We start from the raw sequence: 12,883 nt of genomic DNA on the forward strand, positions 1-12,883 counted from the left end.
GACTAGCAAAATGTGGAGCAAGGACTCAGACATGACTCTAGAACCTGCGTTCCCGACCACCACCCACACTGCTTCTCTATGCATATATTTTGGACACCAGTGAAGCAGGGACACAGAAATAGTTTTTGAAAAAAATTTGACATTTGATTTTTTTTAAGCATCCAAAGAGTTATCATGAAACGATGATAACCTCGTGGGCTTTATTATCACACTGACTTTATGGTTAATATCGTTTGTAGTTTGATTTACGAACGATGAAGCATGGTGGGCTTCTCCATACTAACGGTGTAAATCTGGCCCAAGCATCTCCGCAACAGGGGGCTGTACTATGTGGTATTACCCGGCATTTTTTCATAAGAGCATTTTTCTTTCAAGTAGCATCTCACGGGACTTGGGGTCCTTGGCACATGTGTTGTGAAATGCTGGACCAGAGGAACTCCAAGTTCCCTCTTACTCTGAGATTGTACAATGGAAGCAGGAAAGGAACTAGGGCTGCCTTCTCCCTCTTGCCTGAATAATCTCTACCGTAACCCTGACTACAAGCCAACCCCGACTGCCGACTTCCCGGGGTCTGGGTGGGGACAGAGGTATGGGGAAGAGTCTGGAGGAGAGGACAGCAAAAGGGAGAGTTGGAGCAGGAGCCTTCTGACTCTGGCTGGAACCCTCTGATCTATTGCAGATTAAGGACTGGGACAAACAGGGCCTGATGCCCCAGGTTCTTCGGTATCATGTGATCGCCTGCCACCAGCTGCTTCTGGAAAACCTGAAATTGACCCCAAATGCTACTTCCCTCCAAGGGGAGTCAATTGTCATCTCCGTCTCTCAGGTAAGAGAGGCCACCTCTGGAAGGTGCCCGTTTTCCTTGGGCCCTCTCTCTTTCCTCTTCCTTAGAGTAGTAAGAGGAATAATAACGATAACAACTAACACATGTGGAGTGATGGCTATATGCTGGGTACTATCCTAAGTATCTTGTGTGTACTAACTGATTTAATCCTCAAACTAATCCCATCATGTAGGGGATTTCCCATGATGAAAATACTACTATTTTCCCCAATTTACAAATTAGGAAACTGAGCTTAGAGAGGTTAAGCAACTTGTCCAAGGTCACACAGCAAGTAAATATTAGAGCTGGAATTGAAACTCAGAGGCAAGGCAGCTTCAGGTGGTCAAGAGAACCGCTTTTGGCAGCACTGGTCAGAAGCTGGAGAGGGATGAAAGCTTTTGTTCAAAGCATTTGACCATGCTGATGCCTTCCCTCCCCACAAAGAGAAACAAATGGTGGCTGTGGAATCCATTACAAAGGGAAAAAAGTGTGTAGTGGGGTCAGAAGGGGGGCTGGTGGTGTAGAGAACACATGTGAAAGAGAAGCCAATTTTGATCTGCTTTTTATTTCATATTTGAGAATCACAGTGAAATGACTGTTTTGGTTGATTATTTGCTATTAACTTCTCCAGGTGAATATTACATTCTTGTCTCAGTTTTTTTTTTTTATAATCATAATAAAAAATGTGCTCAAGTAACTTGTATCTTCAGATTTTTCCCACGGCTCTACGTAAGTATTCACTTTCCCGATGATTTAACAAGTTCATGAAACATTTTGAAAAAAGTGATTTTGTGTCTATTTCTCTTTGTGCTCATTTCCTTTTTTTTTTTTTTCTTTTTTGATTGATTTCAGGACACAGTGTTGATAAATAATAAAGCTAAGATCATATCCAGTGATATCATCAGTACCAACGGAATCATCCACATCATAGACAAATTGCTATCTCCCCACAACTTGCTTATCACCCCTAAAGATGCCTCTGGAAGGATTCTGGTGGGTGAACTCATTGTCAGGCTCTCAGCGTGGAATGACTCACAATACTCATCGTTTATTATCTCAATTCTGATGTTGAGGCATCGTTTCAAGGCGTTTTAATTTTGCTGCTTCAATCTCAAGCTACTATTAAAAACCTCATAAATACCATTCTTAGTAAGAAGTAAATAGGCAAAAGTCTATTTTAAATAATTGAATGGATTTTATAAGTTTCCCTTTAGTGTCCACAAGGGTAGGTGGTCTTGTATAGATTTGGAAGATGGAGAAATTACATAGATGGATGATGATGATGATGATATGTGAGAGAGACAGATGATAGATAGATGGTAGATGATTGATAGATGATAGATAGATAGATAGGTGATAGGTAGGTAGGTAGGTAGGTAGAGAGACAGATACCACTAAAACTGAACCAGGAGTAAAACGTCTTCTCAATTGACAGAAAAGACAATTTCAACTTTTTTGTTATTTATTAGTATTGGGTTCTTCATTGCAGACAGCAGAATCCACTATATCTCACTTAAATAAAAAAGAGTTTCTAAAGGTATTAAGTATATCACCAAATCTCTTAGAAAGCCACAGAGCCTAATTCAGATGCTACACAGCTGGGGACAAAGCAGCCCAGGGACACCTACAAAGGGGGGACACCTGACTTCACCGTAGGGCTGTCCTGTACCAGCTACACCCGTGCCACCTGTCTCCAGCCTCATCACTAGGACACGAGAGTCTGGATACCAGATGCCTCCGCCCTGTGCTCGTCAGAAGATCTGACATTCCTGCTAGCAGCCGCCACCACCTCATGTTGTTTCTTTTCACCTCTAAGTCTTGCCCAAGCACCTCCGCCTGGGGGATCCCATATCACATATGGGACTCTAGCTGCAAGGCAGTCTGGGAAAAGACAGTGTTTGGCCATCCAGCCTCTGTAAAGCAGGGAAGGCATGGGTACAGTGGAGCCGGGGTGGGTGCTGACGAGCCAACCTACAGTACCTGCCACGCTCTCTTCCCCTCGTTTTATTCAGTTGAGCTTTTGTTAAAGTGCTCTGTGAACTGTAGGCAGAAAAGTTTCATTCCCATTCTTATTATCTTTGCAGCAAAATCTTACGACAGTGGCAATGAACCATGGCTACATCAAATTTAGCAACTTGATACAGGTAAAAACCTAGCAGGGAAGTTACCTCAGGGGATATAACCTACCTAAAGAGGTTTGGTGTTTGGAGGGTTTTTTGTTTGCCGTGTGGTTTTTGTTTGCGGCACTAGCCAGCTGTTGTGGGATCTTTGGGAAAGTCCTACTTTTCTGAAGAACAAAGTCATTCTCTGCCACTCCATTCCCCAAATGTTGTATGGCTTGTTCCCTGGCTGAGTTAGAAATCGAGGTATTTGAGGCTGGAGCAAGGGAAAGGAGTTAGGATGTGCCAGTTTCCACATCTGGAATTATCACCCCTGTTACCAAGATGGGGAAGCTGAGACACAGAGATGGGAAATCCATGCTGATGAGACGGGCAGAAATTACATTTCAAACCACATTTTTCTGACTTCAGAGATGACTTTCACGAATTGAGTAGAGAAACTTCTTGTTCAAAGATTTCAGAGGAGAATCAGGAAGGGGCGGGGTTCTCCAAGACCCCTCTCTGCCACCTCACCCCAGCAGTCCCAGGAGGGCTCTAAGAACCCTGGCGCTCCCACAGCGCAGTCTACAAACCTGGTGTAGACCAGTGATTTCCAAAATGGCCTGGGGCTTGGGTTCTCTGGGGAGCTTTTTAGAAATGGAGATTTGAAGGTGTTCTTAATGAGAATCTCCAGGGGTGTTACAGACCAGTATCTTTGCCCACCCACCCAGCCCCTAAACCTTATACTACCCCCCATACCTGGACATCAGGTCTGCTTGAACACAGGCTTTTATTGCAAGGTAGCAAGCTTCTCTGGGGCTCAAAAAAAAGGGAATAATAAAGCCTACTTCATAGTGTTGTTGGGAAAATTACAAGAAAAATAATATATGATGCACCCCTGCTATAGAAGGTTCTTAAAATGATTCTTACCCATTCATCTGGCAAGTTCTTTTTTTGAGTCTGTGTGATCTAGAAATCTTCTAAATATACAGGAGTATCTGAATATTGTATAGGTTTCACTTTTTTTTTAATGAAATATGAGAAAAGTGCTAAGTGGGTCTTCCAGAAATTAAAATATTTGGACGAGAGTAGTAGCAAAAAAAGAGAGAGAAGGAGAGATACTTGCTGAAGTGTTTCCCTATTAACAAAAGCCCAGAATTTGACTTTCTGTTTTACTTTCTAAGAAAATGAAGGTCAGAATGACTGGAGTCTGATGGGCCTCTAGTTTTAGGAACCAGCCAGAGTCCCCAAAAGCCCCAGGGTGGGCACAGAGGGGACCCCGGGCTGGCTGGCTCTGGTCCTCAAGGAGAGCCTGTGCCTCTTGGCTGGGCTTTGCTGCACGTGTGACCAGCTCCCTGCGTTTCAGGACTCGGGCTTGCTGAGTGTCATCACTGACCCTATCCACACCCCGGTCACTCTCTTCTGGCCCAGCGACCAAGCCCTCCAAGCCCTGCCCCCTGAACAACAGGACTTCCTGTTCAACCAAGACAACAAGGACAAGCTGAAGGAGTATTTGAAGTTCCACGTGATCCGAGATTCCAAGGTATTTTGTTTTCACACAGACGGGAGTTGCAGGGGTGCCCCTGGGGTGATCAAATCCAGGAATTGTCCGTGCATCTCCTCCCCACCTCACGGTGCGAAGGTGGCCAGAGCATCCCTTGCCTGCTGTGTCCTCCTCTGACTGCCTGTGGTGAATTGACCCCTGCAGTGTAGCGCATCTCGTTCTGTTTCTCCCACTGGCCACTGTTTTTGTCCCAACTTTAACCAATACCCAAGAGCATCCTTCCCCTCTTGTACTGCAGACCAGCCTCCTCCCTTCCCTAGTTCACATGGCAAAGTGGCCGTTGACGACAGTCCCCAAGTTTCTCCCAGAATGACTCTTATCTCTCCCAATTCCAGAGTTTCTAGGCAAAGGTCTGATTCATCCAGCTGTGACCAGCTGTTGGCACCTGAACCGATCCTCTGTGATCAGGGAGGCAGGATCTTGTGGGAACATGGCAGCTCTTGCTAAAACCCTGTCTCTTTGGGTCCTCAACCAGGACCCTGTTTCCCTCCAGGGATGAGACATCTAATCCAAAAAGGCCAAATGCCCTCCCTCTGGTTAATTCATAGGACCCGTATTAGTTTCCTAGGGCTGCCATCACCAATTACCACAAACTGGGTGGCTTGAAACAACAGAAATATATTCTCTCAGAGCTCTGGAGGCCAGAGGTCTGAAATCACGGTGTTGACAAGGCTGTTCCTGCTGAAGGCTCTGGGGGAGGGTCTGCTCCCTGCCTCTCTCTTAGCTTCTGGTGGTTGCCAGACATCCTAGGCAACCATGGCGTGTAGCTGCACCCCTCCAGCCTCTGGCCCTGTTATCACATGGCTCTCCATCTTCTCCCTGTGTGTTTCTGTGTCTTCACATGGCACTCTCCTCTCTTCTTAAAAAGGCACCAGTCATATTGGGTTAAGGGTCCACTCTACTCTGGTATGACCTCATCTCAACTAATTACATCTGCAATGATCTTATTTCCAAGCAAGGTCACATTTTGAGGTAATGGGGACCAAGACTTCAGTAAAACTTTTGAGGGGACACAATTCAACCCATCACAGCGCCCTATGCCATCTCCCTAACTCTGATCCTGCCACGGGCTCCATACACCAACACAGCATCTGCCATGGACTCCCGAGCATAGATGGGGATGGAAGGCTGATTGAAACCAGCTGGAGGAGACTTTCCCCACAGAAAAACTGTCCAGCTTCCTAGAGAGCCCATGCTTATTCTTCCTTTTGATTATATCTACTGTCATTTTAAAGCTGGAATTATTAGAACTCTTTGAAAAATTGTGTCTGAATTTGGTTTGTTGGCAAAGCTCCTTGGGGTCCTTCTTCAGCCAAGCTTTGGGGTGTTAACGTGGCACCATCACTCCTACAGGTTTTGGCAGTGGATCTCCCCAGGTCTGCTACCTGGAAGACCCTGCAAGGTTCCGAGCTGAGTGTGAAGTGTGGAGCTGGCAGTGACATCGTGAGTATTGTCACCCAGTGGAAGTTGGGAATGCATTCCCCAACCACTGCCCCTTCCAGGAGTTGTTCATTTTTTCCCACATTGACAGCACACTCTTTTTCTCTCACTGCCTTCAGGGCTATCTCCCCTGAGTAAGTGGATACGAAAAACCTGATAAGTCCTGGCCAGCCCAAGCCCTCACCAGGTGTCAGGGAGCCTCCCTTTACACTTGCAGAGAGCAGCTTTTGGTTGATTTTTTGGGAAGATTTCTTTTCCAGTGTGAGACACTTTCCTGAAGCAAGAAAGTACACTGTCATTCCTTTTCCTTCCTTCCCAGCCCTACTGCAGCCTCCCCTCCAGCCGTCTCAAAGCATGTCAGAGCCAGCTCTGGGTTACATCTACCTAGATAGGCCAACAAAGAGAAAATTTGCAATTTTCACCTTCCTTGGCTAGTTCCTTAACAATATTACCTTCCTGTAGTTCCATGTGATGAATGGGTCTGATGGGATAATAGTAGCTACATCCTATATCTTTTATTTAATGGAAAATGACAGTGGCTTAAATATGTAAGGGTTTCTCTCTCCTATAAAAAAAAATAAAATCTGGAAGTAGCCAATCCAGAGCTAGTATGATGGCTCCCTGGGGGAGCTCCTTCTGTCCTCCTGTTCTGCTGCACATGTTTCCAGCCTCACAGTCACCTCAAGGTCCAACATAACTGTTGGAGCTCCAGCCATCATGTCCACTTTCCAGGCAGTAGAAAGGAGAAAGGGAAAAAGGGATGCAGCTCCAAGCTGAGTTGATTACCTTCAAGGAGCCTTCTGAGAAGTCCCAGATAACATTCTGTTTACATCTTCTGACAAGCCAGAATCCCTTTGGTGATTGGATTGGAATTGCATTGAATTTGTTACCAAATATGAAGAATGTTAGCATCTTTACATCCCAACTTCTGGAAAGTTATCCTAATGTACGTACTCTCTTGAGATCAACTATACTGTCTCCATAGACCAAACTGGACATTTATCAAAGAAGAAGAAGAAGAAAAATGTTCACTTCTCATCCTGAGTGCTAATAGAACTTTCAGGCACTTTGTACTCAGAGTACTGTTTTTTTTTTTTTTTTTGGCTGCATCGGGTCTTAGTTGCAGCACACGGGATCTTTCGTTGAGGCACACGGGCTCTTCGTTGTGGTGCACAGGCTTCTCTCTAGTTGTGGCGTGCGGGTTTTCTCTTCTCTAGTTGTGGTGCGTGGGTTCCAGAGTGCATGGGCTCTGTAGTTTGCAGCACTCAGCCTCTCTAGTTGAGGTGAGTGAGCTCAGTAGTTGTGGCACACGGGCTTAGTTGCTACGTGGCATGTGGAATCAGTTCCCTGACCAGGGATGGAATCCGTGTGCCCTGCATTGGAAGGCGGATTCTTTACCACTGGACCACCAGGGAAGTCCCCAGAGTACTATTTAGTCGGAACTTTATAACAACCCTATGCAATGGAATCATTAATCCTATTTACCTGGTAAAAACAATTAAACCTCAGCAAAGTTCAGGGACCTGTTCACACAGTATATAAGTAGAAGTGGGGGGATTCAACTGCAGTTTTCCAGTGTTCTTTCCACTGAGTTACACAGTGTACATCCCATCAAACACTAGAGAGAGATTTATCTTTTTCTTTTCATTGAACTTTCTAAAAGCATTTGCTTCCTGGGGGGGGAATATATCCATCAATTTACTAGCTGGGTGGACCTTAGAAAAGAAAGCCTGAGGACTGTTGCAAGCATTAAACAAAATCATGTATCTAGAGCACAATTTAGACAATGCCTAGTACATGTGAAAAAGTTATTATCGTTAAAAGGGTAAAGCCCATCAGTGTATATTTTGGAAAGGAAGTTGTACCGGTAGCTTTGCTAGGTGCTGGCACTAAATAAGAAAACTGGGTAACTGCACGCGAGGTGGCCACGTCAACCAGGTTTATCCTGAGCCACGGCCAGGCCATCCCTACTCCACCCTGCTACCCCCACTGCCAGCGTTTCTACTTTGGTAGAGGCAGTGTTGCCGAGTGGCCAGGAGTGTGGCCTGAGGCTGCCAGCCCGGCGTGAATGCCTGCACCACCACTTACTGACTGCGTCACCTTGGCGAGTTATCTAACCACTCACTGCCTCAGTTTCCTCCTCCGTGAATGGGAATACCAGCAAGAGTAGCCACGTCCTAGGGATGTTGTGAGGATTGAAAGAATTCGCACAGGTAAAGCATGAAGGACAGTACTTGGATGTCATACGTACTGCGTGTCTGAGATAAAGATGTTGGTCATCGATACATATCAGTTCTTTCTGACTCTAGCAGGTGCTGGCCACATTCCATGGCCTGGGAACAGGAGAAATCTGAGGATTGTTGACTGTTCCCCTGCTGTCTCTCCCTCTGTCACAGGGCGAGCTCTTCCTGAACGGCCAAATGTGCAGAATTGTGCAGCGGGAGCTCTTCTTTGACCTGGGCGTGGCCTACGGCATTGACTGTCTACTGATCGACCCCACCCTGGGGGGCCGCTGTGACACTTTTACCACTTTCGATGTCTCGGTCAGTCCTAAAAACACTACTGTAGTAAGGGAATCTTGGGCCAAGGAACAGCCCTCCTGGGCTGTTGGACCCTGCTGTGAAGCCACAGAGGGCTGGTCCCCGGTGAACACAGGACCCAAGGGATCAGAGCACCGCATGACAGTGCTCTTCAGATTCAGAATCAACAACGTCTCCTTAGTCCTGTACAAGCCTTGCCTGTTCTCATTTAGCCACCCACACACCCATCCATTCATCCCCTTGCCATGAAGGAAACAGCTGTTGGGAACCAACTGTGTGCCACTGTTCTACCAGTCATTTTCAAACCCACCCACCCATTCAGTCATTCACTTAACCATTCTACAAGCATTTTTTGAGCCTCTGCCAGGATAAACCATGCGAAATGCCGTACTTGACAGGGTATGACTACCAAAGTGGCAGTTTCATATGGTTCGATCTAATACATGCCACCATACCTCCATTCATTTGCTCATTCATTAACACTGATTGAACTTCTGTCCCGGGTCCTGCACTGTTTGAGGCATGTGTACATTTCACACACATTCATCCATCCAGGGCCATTTATTGACCTTTGAGCCTGCTGTTTGGCTCAATGCTCATCTTACCCCTATCCAATAATAGAAGCAGTTATCATCTACTCTATTATGCAAACTTGTAAATTGAGTCTCAAAGAGGTGAAGTGACTTACATGGCAAAGTCTGTCACCAGTTGATTTCTGTACCAGGCAACTTGTAGGCATTCAATAAATACCCCAAATTACTAGGATAACAGTCAGCCAAAGTAGGAGCTGAAAAACCAGTTGTTAATTTCTTCACTTTCAAAGTATATATACAGACATTTTTTTCAGTTAATCATTTTTCCTCACCAATCCCCTGAAAATCAAATAGCAGCAAGAATTATTATCCCTGTTTTATAGATGAGAAGACTAAGAATCAAAGAATCTGATTAGCTAAAACAATCACAGCTGATTTATAGTGGAACTGACACTTGCATCCACATTTCCCACTGCTGCTATACCGTGTGTCTGTGTGACCCTGCCCTGGTCCACCTCCATCTAACAGGGAATTTTTACCTCGAAGAACTAAACTAAGGAATTGAGGTCCACGACAGACCTTCAGAGTTCTCTATGGCAAAGTTACAGAGTGTTTGCTTTTATATTCTTGATCATAGCCAGAATCTTAAGATTAATTAAGTTCTTAGTCACATAATCAAGGCATTAACCTGGGGCATTCCTTGTGTTTCCCAATATTCTGGATTTTTAAGTGTTTCTTTTCTTGCGTACTAGGGGAATTGTGGGAGCTGTGTTCATACTCCCAGCTGCCCCAGGTGGACTAAACCAAAGGTAATTATGAACACAGTGATAAAACGTTTGGAGAATGATAGGTTTGTTTCTCTATCAGACCCCAGTCTCCTGGTAGCTATGAGTGTGTGTGCATGTGTGTGCATCTGCAAGTGTGTTATAACTGTGTGTAATTAGTTTATGTCTTTCTTTCAACAATCAGGCCAATGGGATTAGAGATGAACATTCTTAGCCCAGGCAGCCTGTCAACCCACTATCCGTCTTTTAAGAACTGTCTAGAAGAGTCATGGGATTATAGACCTAGAAGGGGTTGCAAAGATAATCATAATTATAAAAATAATAGCTGTATTTTGTTGGTTGCTGTTCATGTCCCCGGCTCTGTGCTGTCCCCTTTATTTTGACATTATCCCTATTCCCCATTATAACACTCATAGAAAAATATATTACCTCCACTTACGACAAATGAGTGTCAGAGAGGATAAGCAATCAGCCCAAGGCCACACAGCTAGTAAGGAGCAAAGCTGGGATTAGAGCCCAGCATGCAATGTAAGAGTAGTGGTTAAGCCAATGAAATTTGGGGTCCACAGTTATGGGGTCAAATTCTCGTGAGTAATCTTTGGCAAGTCATTTTATACGTTTTTGCCTCTGCAAAATGGAGCTAATAACAGTTCTGTGTGTGCTTATTAGGAAAAGTAAGTTTTTAAATGTGGGTACAGAGCCTGGCACATAGCAAGTGCTCATTAAGTATTAGTTTTAGTACTTACTCCAAAGCCAAGCTCTTTCTACTCTACCAGTAACCCCTCTAAAAGAAACACCCCTACAAAATGAACTGTAAGCCCATACCCTCTCTACTGATGATCCTGGGGCCTGGCCACAGACCCCCCTCCTGATAGAAAGCCACCTCTTCCCCACTCCCTTCTCAGGCAACCACACCTTTTGCAAATAGCTCTAAGGGTTAAGATGGGGAGAAATCTTCTCTCCGTGGACTCCACCTCTTCCCCCTCCCCCATTCATTTGTCTCTCTACACCCCTAAGAAGAGAATTCCCTGTACAGGACTCATGACCATTGAGTCCCATTTTCTACTTGGACAGTACCCGGGATCCTCCACTGGGGGAGGACTGGAGCCCAAGAGCCCAAGGGGATGGAAGGTGGAGGGATGGTTCAATCTCTTCCTTTAGGGTGAGAAGCGGAAGTGTCTGTACGACTTGCCCTTCAGGAGGAACCTGGAAGGCTGCAAGCAGCAGTGCACCCTGGTGATACAGCTCCCCAAGTGCTGCAAGGGCTACTTCTGGCCAGACTGTCAGGGTAAGGGAGCCTCTTACTGCCTCGCAATTCTGAAATGATTGTACAATCACTGTGGAGCATTTGAAAGTACTGTATGGGGGGCCGGGGTGGGGCACGGGGAGCAGGGGAGTATATCACTCTTAATGATTCTGCTAAGAAAGGATCCAAAAGCAATTATTCTGAAGAGCTGTGCAGCTTTCCTTCTCCTTTTTTTTTTTTCTTGTCATATTTGGTTTTTACAGAGGTGAGATTCTACTGTGCATAGATTTTAAATCATGTGTCATGCTTTTCTGCTTGATGTTATAGCATAAGACATTTCCCATGGTGTTAGAAACACCATATTTCATTTTTGACACCAGTCTATGATACTGATAAGCATGCTAGTTTAAATGCGTCTAAAGACATCTCTACCTTGGCAGGTTGCTATACCAATGTGATACGAATGGGCCATTATTTCCTGAAATCTCCCCTGTTATGTGTAACATCGCCCTCCCTCCCTTACCTCACCCTTTCAGGAAAGGGCTCCTGAAACCCCTGGGTCTAGATACGACTTCTAGCCAATAACGCAGCAGCAAAAGCATAACAAATGCCATAGAACTTCCCATCCACCATGCATTGATTTAAGTGAGCACATTTATTGAGTGCTACTTCCCATATATGGGAACATCTGAACCTCGCAGCAACCCCTAAGAAGTAGGTTCCGTTGTCATCCCCATTTTACAGATGACAAAATGGAGGCACAGATTGGATAAGAAGCAGGCTTAAGGTCCCACAGTATGTCTCCAGAAGCCATGGTTTTAAGTACCATGCATACTCCATTCATCATGGTCCAGTTGGAAAATTCTGGGCTGGGAGTCCACGCAATCACTCAGCCTCCAGTCCACTCTCCATCACTAAAGCACAGACCGTTCATAAAAGTCAGTGTCATCCCTTACATTTGTTCAGTGCTTTATATTTTCACATGCTCTTGGTTACAGTATCTCATTTGATCCTCAGAGTCACAATGTGGAATAGGTCAAGTGGGCACTCTATCCTCCTCCTCCTCCTCGTCCTCCTCCTCCTCTAGAGCTAAGAGAACTGAAGCTCAGAGCAAGTTCATTATTCAGCCCAGATCAACACACATCCAGGTCTCCTGACCCCCAAATACAGTGCACAGTTCAGTATATTGCTCTGCCAGTCCTATCAGATATATTTAAGCCATAGGCCAGTGGCTTGCTCTAAACATCCAGTGACACTATGTGGATATGTCCCCGGGGCCACAGAGGACAGAACCCACAGCTGAGGCCGGGTTAGCGGCATGTTCACAAAGGCGCTGAGCTGCTCGGGGTCTGGGGAGGCTGTTGAGTCACTGCTGTTTCATCTCTTCCAGCCTGCCCTGGAGGACCAGATACCCCATGTAACAACCGTGGTGTCTGCCTCGATCAGTACTCACCCGCGGGACAGTGTAAATGCAACACCGGCTTCAACGGGACAGCGTGCGAGCTGTGCTGGCCAGGGAGATTCGGGCCTGATTGTCAGCGTACGTGGCACCCACCCCCCTGAGCTTCTGCCTGTCGCTCGGCTGCATGCTCCCTGCCCCAATGCACACCATCCACCTGAGCTGGAAGCATCCTTCTTCCTCTCTTTCCCGGCCACCCACCTCCCATCTGCCTGCCCTCACATGCTTTTTTCCTCCTTGGATATATTCCCAGTCTCCATCCACTGAAAGAGGCTCCTCTCTAGAAGTGAAACTCACATCCCCTGCAGCCACCAAGGCAAGCTGCGGCCGACCAACACTCATTCAGTCATTCAACTATCACATATATGCTGAGTCCTTACTAATGTTGATACCT

The 12,883-nt window shown here is 45.8% G+C and overlaps 1 protein-coding gene across 1 annotated transcript in view; it reads left to right on the forward strand.

Moving 5' to 3' along the window:
* The window catches only part of STAB2 (stabilin 2), a 151,279-nt gene that overhangs the window by 112,855 nt on the left and 25,541 nt on the right, over positions 1 to 12,883 (forward strand). The window contains exons 48-56 of the mRNA XM_068559982.1: positions 680 to 826; positions 1,676 to 1,816; positions 2,908 to 2,967; positions 4,289 to 4,465; positions 5,840 to 5,929; positions 8,323 to 8,469; positions 9,752 to 9,808; positions 10,946 to 11,072; positions 12,421 to 12,570. Of these exons, the coding sequence (XP_068416083.1) occupies positions 680 to 826; positions 1,676 to 1,816; positions 2,908 to 2,967; positions 4,289 to 4,465; positions 5,840 to 5,929; positions 8,323 to 8,469; positions 9,752 to 9,808; positions 10,946 to 11,072; positions 12,421 to 12,570 (1,096 nt within the window). The remainder of the gene's footprint in view (positions 1 to 679; positions 827 to 1,675; positions 1,817 to 2,907; positions 2,968 to 4,288; positions 4,466 to 5,839; positions 5,930 to 8,322; positions 8,470 to 9,751; positions 9,809 to 10,945; positions 11,073 to 12,420; positions 12,571 to 12,883) is intronic.

The sequence above is a fragment of the Eschrichtius robustus genome, chromosome 13, assembly GCF_028021215.1.
Source record: "Eschrichtius robustus isolate mEscRob2 chromosome 13, mEscRob2.pri, whole genome shotgun sequence".
NCBI classification, from domain to species: domain Eukaryota; kingdom Metazoa; phylum Chordata; class Mammalia; order Artiodactyla; family Eschrichtiidae; genus Eschrichtius; species Eschrichtius robustus.